Source organism: Ranitomeya variabilis, chromosome 4, assembly GCF_051348905.1.
Source record: "Ranitomeya variabilis isolate aRanVar5 chromosome 4, aRanVar5.hap1, whole genome shotgun sequence".
Classification (NCBI taxonomy): domain Eukaryota; kingdom Metazoa; phylum Chordata; class Amphibia; order Anura; family Dendrobatidae; genus Ranitomeya; species Ranitomeya variabilis.
This window is the reverse complement of record NC_135235.1, coordinates 230,634,941-230,653,039: the sequence shown is the minus strand read 5'-3', so window position 1 is coordinate 230,653,039 and position 18,099 is coordinate 230,634,941. Positions and strand designations below refer to the sequence as shown.

Here is an 18,099-nt window from a genome sequence, read left to right as displayed (position 1 = left end):
ACCAACTGATGTGGGAGAGAGGTACGCCCTTTTTCACCTGTAGGTTTCCTGTCCCTGGGGGCGGACCCCTCTCTCCGTGGTGCCATCATGGGGATAGAGAAATAATGTTCTCTAATTGCAGAACCTGCTCCCAACCGGAATATAAATTTATATCATTGCGATGAATCAGGCCTGGATTTCTTTTTCATTTATTAAGACTCATGCATCCAGGATCTGGTGGGCGGCCGCCGCTGCTGCCTCCTGTTCGCTGCGATGACAGCCTGTCAGTGGAGCAATTACTGAGAATGCCAACGACTGTGCGTCGGTCTGTGTCAATATATGGTTTCCATTCAATGACAGCAAGAACAATAGGAAACTTAATAGCAGAGTATATTACAGGATACATTTATTTACACTGAACATCCTTTTGTTCTGGTCTCCTGGAGCACAGCCATCATTACCCTCCTATCTGAGCTGGAGCATCTAGCAGTGTTCATCCTGTTCCTCCTGATGCATGAGCATCTTCTCCCCCATCGCCCAAATCATCGCATACGTCATCTATACAGAAATATACAACGCGTCCAACACGAGACAGAACCCCGGGGACGAGGACAGCTCCAGGGCGTTGCTCACTGTTCACTTGGGATGGTGGCAGTGACGGTGTCGAGTGGCTGCCAGCGACAGCTCATCAGGGCCCCATACAGCTCCTCGCTCTGCTCCATGAACTGCTTATTGGCCTCTGCCACGTCCACCGAGGGGTTGGGATCTGGAAATGATCAAACCAAAGAAGAGACGTTAACGAGAGGACAGAAAAAACATTGGGAACGTGAGACTTTAAGACCTCGATGCCCATTAACACCAATGTTCATTTTGGTTTTTCCTCCCCTTCTTCCCAGAGACATCGTTTTTTTTCACTTTTGAATGACACCATTCATTTTATCACATAATGTACTGGAAGGTGGGGGGGAAAAAAAAAAAAAAAAACTCCATGCAGTAAAATTGTGAAAAAAAAAAAAAATTCTGGCCATTTTTTATTTTTTTATTTATAGGAATGGTTTTTAATCCCGTCACGACATGCGCCGTACATGCACGGCGCATGTCGTGTCCCTCCCTTTGATGTGGGCTCCGCCGCTGAGCCCACATCTTTCCTGGCACGTGTCAGCTGTTTAGAACAGCTGACATGTGCCCCTAAGGCTAGGTTCACATTGCGTTAGCGCAATCCGCTAGCGCTAAACGGATTGCCCTAACGCAATGTATTTTTCGGGGCCGCGTTAACGTCCCCGCTCTCGCAGATCCCCGATCTGCGAGAGCGGGGAACGGACCTCGGGCGTGCCGCGGACGCTGCAAGCAGCGTCTGCGGCGCGTCACAAAAGAACAGCACATCGCTACCGCGAGCCGAAAAAGGCACGCGCTAGCGATGCGCTACAGGCGAAATTTACATTGCTGTCAATGGGCGCGCTAACGGACCCGTTGCACGGCGTTAATTGCGACATTTTCGCCGTGCAACGCTGTCCGTTAGCGATCACCCACTAACGCAATGTGAACTTAGCCTAACAGCCGCAGGTGGAATCGCAATCCACCTGCGGCTGTTAACCCGATAAATGCTGCTGTCAATCTCTGATCACGCCAGAAGTGGATAGATCTGACCTTTTGATCGCTTTTTACAGCATTTTTTTCTTTTGCGGTGACATTTTGACATTCTAGAGTTTTTTTTTCTGTTTACAAAGTTTATTGATTCGGTTCATTATTTTTAGATTTCGATAGATGTCGTGAATGGGTTAAAGGATTGGGCATTTTTTAACGGTCCCCTTCAGACTAGATACCCATTGGAGATCTAAACCCTAAAACCGAGGATCTGCAATCTGTGGCTGGTGTAACCTGACGGCAAATTGCATTTTATTTTTTTTCTTTAAGAGAGACGGAAAACAAAAAGTTTCAGAATGCGATGATGTCGGGGGTCTGACCTTCCAGATCCTCCTCTTCAAACTCTTCAGGTGCCTAAAAAAAAAGTAAAAAAAGGAGTTTAAGAAGTTCAAGATCTGAAAGCGCTGCCCGCGCTGACACACTGTGACAGACTGCAGCTGTGAGCAGGACCTACCTGCCAGTTATCGTCGGTGTAGCCGTACTGCTGGTAGGTGTAGGTGTTATTTTTATCGTCATACTTCCAGTTGGTCATCATCTGCTGAAACTGCTGGGTGTAGTAGTTGAACGCTTGCACGTACTCAGAGGCCGGATTCCTTGACGCAGGACTGGGGATATAATTTTTTTTTTTTTTTTTAATAAATATATATTCATCCAAACCCAGAAGAGACATCTCCATGGCCAAATGTGACAGCAGGAAACTCACAACATTACTACAATGTCAAAAGCGTCCATGCTTTACACTGCGGAGGTAGGAAGGAGTTACATGCCCCCAAACACACGACAAAATGAGGGTCCACGGGCTACAAAGGTCGGACCTCTAGTACACCAACCACCTTAAAGGGGCCATTTATTTTATACTGGAATTTATGTATAGTGGTGGAAATAAGTATTTGATCCCTTGCTGATTTTGTACGTTTGCCCACTGACAGACATGAACAGACTATAATTTTAACATGGAGAGAGAGAATATCAAAAATAAAATCACATTGTATAAATTATATACAGTAAATTTATTTGCATTTTGCAGTGAGAAATAAGTATTTGATCCCTCTGGCAAACAAGACTTAATGCTTGGTGGTAATACCCTTGTTGGCAAGCACAGCAGTCAGACGTTTTTATAGTTGATGATGAAGTTTGCGCACTTGTCAGGAGGAGTTTTGCAGATCATCTCTAGATCATTAATATCTTGAGGCTGTCGCTTGGAAACTCGGAGCTTCGACTCCCTCCATAAGTTTTCTATGGAATGAAGGTCTGGAGACCGAGCCTTTCCATGACCTTAGTGTGCTTCTTTATGAGCCACTCCTTTGTTGCCTTGGCTGTATGTTTTGCTGGAAGACCCAGCCACGACTCATTTTTAATGTCCTGGTGGAGGGAAGGAGGTTGTCACTCAGGATTTTACGGTACATGACTCCATCCATTCTCCCATTGATGAGGTGAAGTAGTCCTGTGCCCTTAGCAGAGAAACACCCCCAAAATATGTTTCCACCTCCATGCTTGACAGTGGGGATGGTGTTCTTTGGTCATAGGCAGCATTTCTCTTCCTCCAAACACGAGTTAATTCCTAAGAGCTCAATTTTTGTCTCATCTGATCACAGCACCTTCTCCCAATCACTCACAGAATCATCCAGGTGTTCACTGGGAAACTTCAGACGGGCTGCACATGTTAAACCTTTACTTTGTAATGTGTTACCAATGGTTTTCTTGGCGACTGTGGTCCCAGCTGCCTTGAGATCAGTAACAAGTTCCCCCCGTGTAGTTTTAGGCTGTTCTCTCACCTTCCTCATGATCAAGGATACCCCACGAGGTGAGATTTTGGATGGTGCCCCAGATCCTTTTGTATTTCTTCCATTTTCTTACTATTGCACCAACAGTTGTCTCCTTCTCACCCAGCGTCTTACTTATGGTTTTGTAGCCCATTCCAGCTTTGTGCAGGTCTATGATCTTGTCCCTGACATCCTTAGAAAGCTCTTTGGTCTTGCCCATGGTGTAGAGGTTAGAGTCTGACTAATTGAGTCTGTGGACAGGAGTCTTTTATAAAAGGTGACACTGTAAGACAGCTGTCTGTACTGCAGGTGAGTGGATTAGGAGCATCTAACTGGTCTGTAGGAGCCAGAACTCTTAACCCCTTAACCCCCAAGGGTGGTTTGCACATTAATGCGGCCAATTTTTACAATTCTGACCACTGTCCCTTTATGAGGTTATAACTCTGGAACGCTTCAACGGATCCCGGTGATTTTGACAATGTTTTCTCGACATATTGTATTTCATGATAGTGGTAACATTTATTTGATATTACCTCCATTTAGTTGTGGAAAAAAATGGAAATTTGGCGAAAAATTCGCATTTTTCCAACTTTTAATTTTTATGCCCTTAAATCACAGAGATATGTCACACAAAATACTTAATAAGTAACATTTCCCACATGTCTACTTTACTACATCAGCACAATTTTGGAACCAAAATTTTTTCTTGTTACGGAGTTATAAGGGGTTAAAAGTTGACCAGCAATTTCTCATTTTTACAACACCATTTTTTTTTTTTTTTTTAGGGACCACATCTCATTTGAAGTCCTTTTGAGGGGTCTATATGATAGAAAATACCCAAGTGTGACACCATTCTAAAAACTGCACCCCTCAAGGTGCTCAAAACCACATTCAAAAAGTTTATTAACCCTTCAGGTGTTTCACAGGAGTTTTAGGAATGTAAAAAAAAAAATAAAAAATGAACATTTAACTTTTTTTCATAAAAAATTTACTTCATCTCCAATTTGTTTTATTTTCCCAAGGGTAACAGGAGAAAATGGACCCCAAACGTTGTTGTACAATTTGTCCTGAGTACGCTGATACCCCATATGTGGGGGTAAACCACTGTTTGGGTGAATGGCAGGGCTCGGAAGGGAAGGAGCGCTGTTTGACTTTTCAATGCAAAATTGATTGGAATGGAGATCGGGCACCATGTTGCGTTTGCAGAGCCCCTGATGTGCCTAAACATTGAAACCAATTCTAACTGAAACCCTAACCCAAACACACCCCTAACCTCAACACACCCCTAACCTTAATCCCAACCCTAACCACACCCCTAAATCCCAACACACCCCTAATCCCAACACACCCCTAACCCTAATCCCAACCATAACCCTAATCCCAACCGCAAATGTAATCCAAACCCTAATGGGAAAACGGAAATAAATACATTTTTTTTTTATTTTCCCTAACTAAAGGGGGTGATGAAGGGGGGGTTTGATTTACTTTTATAGTGGGTTTTTTAGTGGATTTTTATGATTGGCATGTGTCACACACTAAAAGACGCTTTTTATTGCAAAAAAATATTTTTTGCATTACCACATTTTGAGAGCTATAATTTTTCCATATTTTGGTCCACAGAGTCATGTGAGGTCTTGTTTTTTGCGGGACGAGTCGATGTTTTTATTGGTACCATTTTGGAACCATTTTTTGATCGCTTTTTATTCCAATATTTGTGAGGCAGTATGACCAAGAGCCAGCTATTCATGAATTTATTTATTTTATTTTTATTTTTTTTTGGGGGGGGGGGGCGTTTATACCGTTCCGCATTTGGTAAAATGGATAAAGCAGTTTTATTCTTTGGGTCAGTACGATTACAGCGATACCTCATTATTTTATGTTTTGGCGCTTTTATACGATAAAAACTATTTTAGAGAAAAAATAATTATTTTTGCATCGCTTTATTCTGAGGAATATAACTTTTTTATTTTTTCGAGGATGACGCTGTATTGCAGTTTGTTTTTTGCGGGACAAGATGACGTTTTCAGCAGTACCATGGTTATTTATATCCGTCTTTTTCATCGCGTGTTATTCCACTTTTTGTTCAGCGGTGTGTTTTTTGCCTTTTTTTTTACGGTGTTCACTGAAGAGGTTAACTAGTGGGACAGTTTTATAGGTGGGGTCGTTACAGACGCGGTGATACTAAATATGTGTACTTTCATTGTTTTGTTTTATTATTTAGATAAAGAAATGTATTTATGGGAGCAATATATACATTTTTTTCTTTAATTAGGATTTTTTTTTTTTTTACAGATGTGAATATATATATATATTTTTTACTTCACAACATTGCCCCGGGAGGGGGGGGTTTAGAGGCATCATGTTATAGGGTCAGATCGCTGATCTGACATTTTGCAGAGCACCGTGTTGGATCAGCCATCTGACAAGCAGGGCTGCAGGCTTACCTGCACTTGCTCTGAGCACCATTTTGGATCAGGGGACTGCAGGGAGGAGACGCTCGGTACAAGGTGAGCACATCGCCTTGTACCGAGGGTCTCAAGGAAGCACGCGGGGAGCCCCCTCCCTGAGCGATGCTTCCCTATGCCCCCGGAACACTGCAATCATGTTTGATAGTGTTCCGGGGGTTAATGTGCCAGGGGCGGTCCATGACCGCTCCTGGCACACAGTGCCAGATGTCAGCTGCGATAGTCAGCCCGTGAGCGCGGCCGATCGCTATGACGTACTATCCCGTCGGTGGGCTTACGGGCCCACCCCACCTCGACGGGATAGTACGTCACATGTCAGAAAGGGGTTAATGGTTGGTAGGGGGTCAAATACTTATTTCTCACTGCAAAATGCAAATAAATTTATATAATTTATACAATGTGAGTTTCGGGATTTTATTTTTGATATTCTATCTCTAAATGTTAAAATTAACCTACCCTTAAAATTATAGACTGTTCATGTCTGTCAGTGGGCAAACTTACAAAATCAGCAAGGGGTCAAATACTTATTTCCTTCACTGTATTTGGGGCTCAATTGGCTTTCATTGTAAATGTTGCACTCTTACCTCTGAAGTGAAGTCAGCTGAGAGGAGCTAGGGAAAAAAAAATATAAAAAGAGATAAAAGTTACAAACTCACCCAGTGGAACATCGGAAGGAGCTCACTGACAGATTCTCAGTTAACTCATTCTGCAGCAGCAATAGACGCTGAAACTACTCACATGGTGTCGGTCGGCTTCGTGTAAAGCGCGTGCTTCAGCTTGAATCTTTTGGGCTGAAAAATAAATCAATTTTGTTCATTTGCATCTCATCTGTTAATCACTTAAAGGAATACTACACAAAGAAACGATACTTCGGCCTGCCTAGTGCGGGGGCGGAGCATGAAACGGAGGCTCTGCGGTGCTGTGCGCCCTGCTCCGCTCCCTCCGGACCACCGCAAATCATGAAAACGCTGATCGTACTCACGGGGTTGGCACCGGGCACCAGTTTTCCATTTACGTTCGCCAGGCACCTGGCAGCCAAGGATTGCGTCAAAAATTCTACGAAACAGTAACCGGAAAGCGCGCTGGAACAGAGGAACGAAAACACAGCGTCACATGACAGCTCATAATGCCACCTGTCCTCCCGTGTGGTGTACACTATGTGACTGATCCAGTCTGATCCTCCTCCAACTGCCTGCGGAGAATCAATAACAGCCGACTGCGCAGGGTCTGTATCCACAGGCATAGCTCTGCATGGGAGCTGTGAACAGGAAACGGACCAGTCGCACAGTCAGGGCCATTTCCTGCAGTTGCGCCGGCCACGTGCCCTCACCCTGTTAAGCGGTTGCGGATGATCTTGACGCTGAGGACGCTCTCGCCCATGCTCTTGAAGGCCTGCATGATGAAGGCCTCGTCCATGTTCTCATCGATCTGTCAGAGGAAAGAATCCGGTTATCAGAGACACCATGACCTTGTCCGATGTGCGCGGCTCTACCTACCGCGACATCACTACAACTCCCAGCATGCCCCATACCTACCGTACCACCGCTACAACTCCCAGCGTGACCCACACCTACCGTACTACCACAAATCCCAGCATGGCTCACACCTACCGCTGACACCACTACAACTACCAGCATGCCCCACACCTAGCGTACCACCACTACAACTCCCAGCATGCCCCACACCTACCGTACCACCACAACTCCCAGCATGCCCCACACCTACCGTGATACCACTACAACTCCCAGCGTGCCCCACACCTATCGCGACACCACTACAACTCCCAGCATGCCCCACACCTACCGTACCACCACTACCGTACAACTCCCAGTGTGCCCTGCACCTACCGTACCACCGCTACAACTCCCAGCGTGCCCCGCACCTATTGTACCACCGCTACAACTCCCAGCGTGCCCACACCTACCGTACTACCGTACAACTCCCAGCGTGCCCTGCACCTACCGTACCACCGCTACAATTCCCAGCGTGCCCCACACCTACCGTACCACTGCTACAACTCCCAGCATGCCCCACACCTACCGCAACACCACTACAACTTCCAGCGTGCCCCACACCTACCGCGACACTACAACTCCCAGCATGCCCCACACCTACCGTACCACCGCTACAACTCCCAGCGTGACCCACACCTACTGTACCACCACTACAACTCCCAGCATGCCCCACACCTACCGTACAACTCCCAGCGTGACCCACACCTACCGTACCACCACTACACTGTGTTCCAAATTATTATGCAAATAATATTTCCTCATATTTTCTCTAAATTACCTATCTGAATTGCAGTCATTGTTATTTTCCAGTCATCTACTATTCTAGTATAATTGCAATGTTTTGGAACAAACTGCCTATAAAAACAGTATCTTTAAAAAAAATAAACACTCAAAATGCATGTTCCAAATTATTATGCACAGCAGAGTTTTCAACCTTTTTTTTTTTTTTTATTTATCAGCTTATTACAAAATGAAATCAAACAGTTTTCAAGTGAAAACTTTATTCTAGGTGATGTTACATTTGCACATAGGACCCCTTGTTCGAAAGAAGCTCCCGAACTCTCTCGTCCATTGAATTTGTCAGTTTTTGGATGGTTTCTGCTTCAATTGTTTTGCATGTGGACAGAATACCCTCCCAGAGCTGTTGCTTAGATGTGAACTGCCTCCCGCCATCATAGACACTCCTTTTGATGATGCTCCAGAGGTTCTCAATGGGGTTGAGGTCAGGGGAAGATGGTGGCCACACCATAAGTTTGTCCTCTTTTATGCCCATAGCAGCCAGAGATGCAGATGTGTTTTTTGCAGCATGAGACGGTGCATTATCATGCATGAAAATGATCTTGCTGAGGAAAGCACGGTTCTTCCTCTTGAACCATGGCAGGAAGTGTTTTAGAAACTCCACATAGATTATGGAGTTCATCTTTACCCCTTCAGGGATCATAAAGGGGCCGACAATCTCCCCATGATTCCAGCCCCAAACATTACTCCACCTCCTCCGTGTTGGCACCTTAGCCGTGTTTTCATGGGGTGTCCATCAACCAGCCATCCTCCACTCCATCCATCTGGACCATCGAGCGTTGCACAGCACTCATCGGTGAACAAAACGGTTTGGAAGTCAGTCTTCATGTATCGTTTGGCCAACTGGAGCTGTGTTTCTGCTTGTGTGCAGTGGATAGAGGTGGCCGGCAGGATGGCTTACGCACAGCTGCAAACCTCTGAAGGACCCTGCATCTTGTTGTTCTGGGGACGTTGGAGGCACCAGCAGCTTCAAAAACTTGTCTGCTGCTATGACCAGGCATTTTTGCAGCTGCTCTTTTAACGTTATACAATTGCCTGTTGGAAAGAGTCCTCAATTTTTCCTTATCAGCACGCACACGTGTGTGCAGGGAATCAGCTACACACTTCTTGATTGTGCGATGATCATGATGAAGTGTCTTGGCAATGTTGATTGTAGTCATGCCTTGACCTAAATACTCCACAATTTGTTGCTTCTCAGCAGCCGACACATCCTTTTTCTTTCCCATTTTGGCAAATAATGTAGGCTGCTTAATAATGTGGAACAGCCTTCTTAAGTAGTCTTGCCTTTATTCGGACACATCTGCCAAACTAATGTGCACAGGTATCTGCAATTGCTTTCAGTGATATAAAGAGCCCTGACACACATCACCATCAATGAGTTTAAATGACAGACAAAAAAATTCTAACCTTATCACTCCTAAACTCTTTGTGCATAATAATTTGGAACACAGTGTACAACTCCCAGCGTGCCCCGCACCCACCGTACCACCACTACAACTCCCAGCGTGCCCCGCACCCCCACTACAACTCCCAGCGTGCCCCGCACCCCCACTACAACTCCCAGCGTGCCCCGCACCCACCGTACCACTACAACTCCCAGCGTGCCCCGCACCACCACTACAACTCCCAGCGTGCCCCGCACCACCACTACAACTCCCAGCGTGCCCCGCACCACCACTACAACTCCCAGCGTGCCCCGCACCACCACAACTCCCAGCGTGCCCCGCACCACCACTACAACTCCCAGCGTGCCCCGCACCCACCGTACCACCACAACTCCCAGCGTGCCCCGCACCCACCGTACCACCACTACTAGTCCCAGCGTGCCCCGCACCCACCGTACCACCACTACAACTCCCAGCGTGCCCCGCACCCACCGTACCACCACTACAACTCCCAGCGTGCCCAGGACCCACCGTACCACCACTACAACTCCCAGCGTGCCCAGGACCCACCGTACCACCACTACACCTCCCAGCGTTCCCCGCACCTACCGTACCACCACCACAACTCCCAGCGTGCCCAGCACCACCACTACAACTCCCAGCGTGCCCAGCACCCACCGTGCCACCACTACAACTCCCAGCGTGCCCAGCACCAGCACTACAACTCCCAGCGTGCCCCGCACCCACCGTACCACCACTACAACTCCCAGCGTCTCCTGCATAACACTACACCTCCCAGCATGCCCTGCTCCTCGCTCTGCACACCATCTGTCTCTCTAGCAGCAGATGCTGGGAGCTGTAGCTTATGGAGCAGCTCAGTATTAGCTCCTCTGCCCGCGGGGTGTCGGCAGCACCCCCATGTACCGCGCAGCCCCCGGCCTCACTCACGTCTCCCATCCACAGACTCGCCATGTCCGCGGCTGCAGCTCGTATCCCACACAGCCGCCAACACTGTACGCCCCGCCCTAAAGACGCTCGACCAATCACATTCCGACACTGAAGTACTTCCGGTATCTTCACCTGTTGTGCACGGACGCCGCCATTTTGTTGGCGACCAATCAGTCAAATTAGTTGTAATTAACTAATAAATGATGTGAAAACGTTCAGGAATTCTCCATTGTTGCCATATACGGGCTTGTGATTACTGCGAATGAAAAGTACATTAGAATTATCCCTTCAATAAAACAGAATAAAATCTGCCCTTGGCCGTAACCATAGAAACCAGGCAGCGCCTTCTCATTTTATAAAATAGATCTTTTATCGGTTGCTACAAGCAACAGCGTTCATGCGTCATTAAAACATGAGGCGACTTTTCTTGTGTGTGGTTGTTATAGAAACTACCATAAAGCGAGCGGCGCACTGCTGCGTTGCTCCGTCAGAACTGTCCTCCAAACAGCGCCCCACCAGTCCACAGGTGACACGTGGTATTGTGGCTCGTCCCTTGAGGGACAAGGCAATTTTCTGTTTTTGCTCTTTCGTTTTCTTCCTCCCCTTCTTCACAGAGTCATAACCTTTTTAGGGCGGCCTCACACTAGCGAGTTTTACGGACGTGTGAGAGGTGCAGAAAATTCGCATTACACACAGCCCAATGATTCTCTATGGCCCAGCTCCTATCTGCCGTATTTTACGGATCCGTATTATACGGTCTTGTACGGCCGTAGAAAATCGCAGCATGCTGCGTTTGTCACCGTATTGCCCCAAAAAGATCGCCAATGAAAGTCTATGGGGGCGAGAAAAATACGGATTACATACGGACCATGTGTGTGACTTGCGAGAAATACGCAGCGGTGTTAGAGAGAAAAGCCGGTAATTCAGTGCGGTGTACAGTAAAACAGTAAAATCACACTGACAGAATAGAATAGGTAGAATAAATGTGCACACATAGAAAAGATATAGAGAGATTATATATATATATATATATATATATATATATATATATATATATATATATATACATATATATATTTATATTTCATACAGCGCTAGATATCATAAAAGCCGGTAATTCAATTGCCGGCTTCTCATTTCTCCTTCCCAAACCCGACAGGATATGAGACATGGTTTACATACAGTAAACCATCTCATATCCCTTTTTTTTTTTTGCATATTCCACACTACTAATGTTAGTAGCGTGTATGTGCAAAATTTGGGCACTGTAGCTATTAAATTAAAGGGTTAAATCGCGGAAAAAATTGGCGTGGGCTCCCGCGCAATTTTCTCCGCCAGAGTGGTAAAGCCAGTGACTGAGGGCAGATATTAATAGCCTAGAGAGGGTCCATGGTTATTGCCCCCCCCGGCTAAAAACATCTGCCCCCAGCCACCCCAGAAAAGGCACATCTGGAAGATGCGCCTATTCTGGCACTTGGCCACTCTCTTCCCACTCCCGTGTAGCGGTGGGATATGGGGTAATGAAGGGTTAATGTCACCTTGCTATTGTAAGGTGACATTAAGCTATATTAATAATGGAGAGGTCGTCAATTATGACACCTATCCATTATTAATCCAATAGTACGAAATGGTTAATAAAACACACACGCATTATTTAAAAGTATTTTAGTGACACAGGGTGCTTTAATATTTTATTATACTCGTAATCCACCTGAAGACCCTCGTCCTGTAAAAAAGGTAAAATAAAAAATCAACAATATCCCATACTTTCCGTCGTTCAGTCAGACCCACGATGTAAATCCATCTGAAGGGGTTAAATCATTTTACACCCAGGAGCTCTGCTAATGCAGTTGTGCTCATGGATGTAAAACCCCGGGGAATGAATGGAATGCAGGGGAATGTACTGTAGTTACCTCGAGTCGCGGTGATGCGCTCTCTGCTGGATGTCCTCATATGAACTCGAGCCTGGGAAAAGTTCCCACGCTCGAGTTCATATGAGGACATCCAGCAGGGGGCGCATCACCGCGACTCAAGGTAACTACAGGACATTCCCCTGCATTACATTCATTCACAACATTTTACAGACAGGAGCCGACTGCATTAGCAGAGCTCCTGGGTGTAAAATGATTTAACCCCTTCAGATGGATTTACATCATGGGACTGACTGAACGACGGAAGGTATGGGATATTGTTGATTTTTTATTTTACCTTTTTTACAGGGCGAGGGTCTTCAGGTGGATTACAAGTATAATAAAAAATTAAAACACCCTGTGTCTTTATTTCATTAAAATACTTTTAAATAATGTGTGTGTGTTTTATTAACCATTTCGTACTATTGGATTAATAATGGATAGGTGTCATAATTGACGCCTCTCCATTATTAATCTGGCTTAACCCCTTCACCCCCGAAGCTTTTTCCGTTTTTTCGTTTTTGTTTTTCGCTCCCCTCCTTTCCAGAGCCATAACATTTTTACTTTGCCATCAATATGGCCATGAGGGCTTATTTTTTGCGGGACGAGATGTACTTTTGAACGATACCATTGGTTTTACCATGCCGTGTAACAGAAAACGGGAAAAAAATTCCAAGTGTGATGAAATTGCAAAAAAAGTGCAATCTCACACTTGTTTTTTGTTTGGCTTTTTTACTAGGTTCACTAAATGCTAAAACTAACCTGCCATTATGATTCTCCAGGTCATTACGAGTTCATAGACACCTAACATGTCTAGGTTATTTTTTATCTAAGTGGTGAAAAAAAATTCCAAAGTTTGCTAAAAAAAAAAAAAATTGCGCGATTTTCCGATATCCGTAGCGTCTCCAATTTTCGTGATCTGAGGTCGGGTGAAGGCTTATTTTTTGCGTGCCAAGCTGGCATTTTTAATGATACCATTTTGGTGTAGATACGTTCTTTTGATCGCCCGTTATTACATTTTAATGCAATGTCGCGGCGACCAAAAAAACGTAATTTTGGCGTTTTGATTTTTTTCTCACTACGCCATTTAGCGGTCAGGTTAATCCTTTGTTTTTATTGATAGATCGGGCGATTCTGAACGCGGCGATACCAAATATGTGTATGTTTGATTTTTTTTTTATTGTTTTATTTTGATTGGGGCGAAAGGGGGGTGATTTGAACTTTTATATATATTTTTTTTATATATTTTTAAACACTTTTTTTAAAATTTTGGCATGCTTCAACAGCCTCCATAGGAGGCTAGAAGCATGCACAACTCGATCGGCTCTGCTACATAGAGGTGAAGTACAGATCACCTCTATGTAGCAGAAATCCAGGTGCACTTTGAGCGCCGACCACAGGGTTAAAGCAATTGGCCATCAACAACCATAGAGGTCTCAAGGAGACCTCTGGTTGTTATGGCAATGCACCGCTGACCCCCGATCATGTGACGGGGGTCAACGGTGTGAGCACTTCCGGCCGCGCGGCCGGGAGCGCTAGTTAAATGCCGCTGTCAGCGCTTGACGGCGGCATTTAACTAGTTAATGGGCGCGGGCGGATCGTGATTCCGCTCGCGCTCATTGCGCGCACATGTCAGCTGTACAAAACAGCTGACATGTAGCGGCTTTGAGGTGGGCTCACCGCCGGAGCCCAGCTCAAAGCGGGGGATCTGTCAGCTGACGTACTATTCCGTCAGCTGGCAGAAAGGGGTTAATGTCACCTTACAATAGCAAGGTGACATTAAATCTTCATTACCCCATATTCCACCGCTACACGGGAGTGGGAAGAGAGTGGCCAAATGCCAGAATAGGCGCATCTTCCAGATGTGCCTTTTCTGGGGTGGCTGGGGGCAGATGTTTGTAGCCAGGGGGGGGCAATAACCATGGACCCTCTCCTGGCTATTAATATCTGCCCTCAGTCACTGGCTTTCCCACTCTGGCGGAGAAAATTGCGCGGGAGCCCACGCCAATTTTTTCCGCCATTTAACCCTTTATTTTACCAGCTAGAGCGCCCAAATTTTGCACATACACACTACTAACATTAGTAGAGTGGAATATGCAAAAAAAAAAGGGATATGAGATGGTTTACTGTATGTAAACTATGTCTCATATCCTGTCGGGTTTGTGAAGGAGAAATCAAAAAGCCGGCAATTGAATTACCGGCTTTTCTGCAATCTAGCGCTGAATTAAATATAAATACAGTACATACATATATATATATATATATATATATATATATATATATATATATATATATATATGTCTCAATGACATATATATATGTATATATATATATATATATATATATATATATATATATATATATATATATATATATATATATATATATATATACTGTATATATGTTTTACCGAACATTTGAGCACATAAAACCATTAGATGTCGGTTTTGCAAGCCTGCGAGAAAATCTCGCAGTACGGATGCCATACGGATTACATACGGAGGATGACATGCGCAAAATACGCTGCCACACCCTGCCTACGGATGACATACGGATCACTATTTTTGGAACATTTCTGCGTATTACGGCCGTAAAATACGGACCGTATTTCCATACGCTGAGTGTGACGCCGGCCTTATTCTTCGGCCAATATGGCCGTGTGAGGGCTCATATTTTGCGGGACAAGTTGTACTTTTGAACGACACCACTGGGTTTACCATATAATGTGCTGGAAAGCGGGAACAAAATTCCAAGTGCGGTGAAATTGCAAAAACAGTGCAATCACACAGTTGTTTTTTTGGCTTTTTTTTTTTGCTAGGTTCACTACATGCTAAAACTGAGCTGTCATTATGATTCTCCAGGTCATTACGAGTTCATAGACACCAAATGTCTGGGTTCTCTTTTATTTAAGTGGTGAAAAAAAATCCAAAATATAGAAGAAAAAAATGTTTCTTTTGTCTCCATTTTCCGAGACCCACAGTGTCTTCATTTTTGGGGATCTGGGGCTGGGTGAGGGCCTAATTTTTGAGCTAACATTTTTCCTGATACCATTTTGTGGTAGATACGATGCTTTGATTGACGATTATTGCTCTACATCCAGCAGTGGCCTAAAGGGAACCTTTCACCACTTTTTTCCAATGTAACTTACAGCCACAAATACCACCTTTCAACCCCATGTTACAGCATTCTATAATGCTGTACATATGACTCCAATTTGCCCTGCAGAGCACAAAAAATCTTTAATTATGGTCAGCTATGGGGCGATCCGTCAGATGTGCGTCACTGGTCTTGGTCTCGTGTCTCGTCTTTTCTTACGAGGCTGTCCTCCTTCTGTGCTTCATGGGGATGACGTGTCGTACGTCATCCACACAGTGTTCCCCTCCGCGCTTCTGCGCAGGCGCACTTCTCTCTGCCCTGCCGTGTAATGCGCCTGCGCTCTTTTGACCTTTCCCAACGTAGAACAGTACTTGGCTCAAAAGTGGTGGCCGTAGGTTATATCGGGAAAAAAATGGTGACAGATTCCCTTTATTCTTCCTTCTTTTTTGCTGGAGTGGAAGGTGCAATATTTGGAAAGATTTGGATGGGAGAGTTGTCATAAGAAAGGGATGGTTAATCTCTTGCCTTAGTAAGGATAGGTGAAGTGTCCACAAAACTGAGTAGGCCACATCTTGTGGGGGGTCAGAAGGTTTCGGCTTAGGTTTTAAAGCTCTGTAGACCCTTTCTATTATTATTTTTTCAGCTCTTTCGGAATCTACAATGGAAGTAAATATTTCGTTAGTGACTTTTTCTAAGGATTCCGGAGAAAAGGGCTCAATAATTCCTTTAACTCTCATGATTTTGCATCTGCCTCTGTTCTCCTGGTCTTCAAGATCTAGGATGGTTGATGAGCTGATTCTGATGGTAGCTCACTTGTTCCCTTAGAAAATTTGAGAATTGTATAAGGTTTGTCTGCTCGGAGTCCAATGAGTCGACCCTGTGGTCCACATGTTTTAGGTCAGATCTAAGGGTACCATCTCACGGTGGCACTTTGGTCACTACGACGGCACGATCCGTGATGTTCCAGCGATATCCATACGATATCGCTGTGTCTGACACGCAGCAGCGATCAGGGACCCCGCTGAGAATCGTACGTCGTAGCAGATCGTTTGGAACTTTATTTCGACGCTGGATCTCCCGCTGTCATCGCTGGATCGGTGTGTGTAACACCGATCCAGCGATGTGTTCGCTTGTAACCAGGGTAAACATCGGGTTACTAAGCGCAGGGCCGCGCTTAGTAACCCGATATTTACCCTCGTTACCATCGTAAATGTAAAAAAAAAAAAACAGTACATACTCACCTTCCGGTGTCTGTAACGTCCACCGCCGTCTGCTTCCCGCACTGACTGTGAGTGCCGGCCGTAAAGTAAAAGCACAGCACAGCGGTGACGTCACCGCTGCGCTCTGCTTTTACTTTACGGCCGGCACTCACAGTCAGTGCGGGAAGCTTACGGTGAGGGACGTGACACCGGAAGGTGAGTATGTACTGTTTGTTTTTTTTTACATTTACGATGGTAACCAGGGTAAACATCGGGTTACTAAGCGCAGCCCTGCGCTTAGTAACCCGATGTTTACCCTGGTTATCCGGGGACTTCGGCATCGTTGGTCGCTGGAGAGCTGTCTGTGTGACAGCTCTCCAGCGACCACACAACGACTTACCAACGATCACAGCCAGGTCGTATCGCTGGTTGTGATCGTTGGTAAATCGTTTAGTGTAACGGTACCCTTACACAACAAAGATTTCATGGCTTGGACAAGAGAATTTTTATAAGAAATGACCTAGACTCCTAGAGATAGGGGCCAAGTCTGCAGATAATGATTCACTATCAGGGTCACCGTTACTGGAATCTGAGTCCTCCATTGGTGCCGTATCATTGGGATAGTAAGATAACTTTTTAGACGTTGATTGAGGGGTAATTAGTTCTTTCCTTAGGAAAAAAGGGTTAATATCAGCAAATATCTTAGTAAATTATCACCCCTGATCGCCTGCAGCAAGTGACTGGCACGCTTTTTTAAAAAAAATTCCATCCATTAATAATATTTTGGGGTCAATAAAACAGTCTAATCTCTTTTTATTTCACTTTTGCATTTCATAAAACCACAGCAATTTGACTAATTTTCTTCTCCGTGATGGTTACTGTTTGGGGTAATAAATATATTGTTATAGATCTGGACTTTTGTGGCTACAGAGATAACAAATGTGCTTTTTTGTTTTTTATTTCGTTATTTTTGATTAGGAAAAATAAATGGTGATTTGAAATGTTCATGTATTCATTTTATTTTAAATTATATTTTACTTATTTAGGATTCCATAGATGTATAAGAAATAGTTTGGAAGACACGGAGGTTGTTCCAGGTGTAATTTCAATTTTTATTTATTTAATTTATTTTTACATTATCAAAACTTTATTAAAACTTATTAAAAACTTTAATAAAACTCTTAATACTTATTTATTGATATTTGACCTTTTTTTTTTAGTTTCCTTGTGCAATTTAAATCTCATTCTACAAACCATAGGCGTATATTAAGCAGCTATCTCAGGTCGGATGTGATTAAAACATTTTATTTTGATTTTATTATTTTTTTTTATCTCATACTTTACACTGACAAGGGGCAGAACCCCTAAACTCCGTGTCTGCAAATTGAGATTCTGGTT

At 44.6% G+C, this 18,099-nt stretch overlaps 1 protein-coding gene across 1 annotated transcript; it reads right to left on the bottom strand.

Moving 5' to 3' along the window:
* Nucleotides 1-368: 368 nt before the first annotated feature.
* Nucleotides 369-10,638, bottom strand: TRNAU1AP (tRNA selenocysteine 1 associated protein 1). The gene is made up of 8 exons (XM_077260174.1): nucleotides 10,497-10,638; nucleotides 7,182-7,279; nucleotides 6,834-6,933; nucleotides 6,590-6,642; nucleotides 6,436-6,462; nucleotides 2,078-2,228; nucleotides 1,944-1,977; nucleotides 369-745 (listed from the first exon to the last, which is right to left on the bottom strand). The coding sequence occupies exons 1-8, from the start codon at nucleotides 10,518-10,520 to the stop codon at nucleotides 609-611; spliced, it is 624 nt and encodes a 207-aa protein (XP_077116289.1). The 5' UTR covers nucleotides 10,521-10,638; the 3' UTR covers nucleotides 369-608.
* Nucleotides 10,639-18,099: the final 7,461 nt, after the last annotated feature.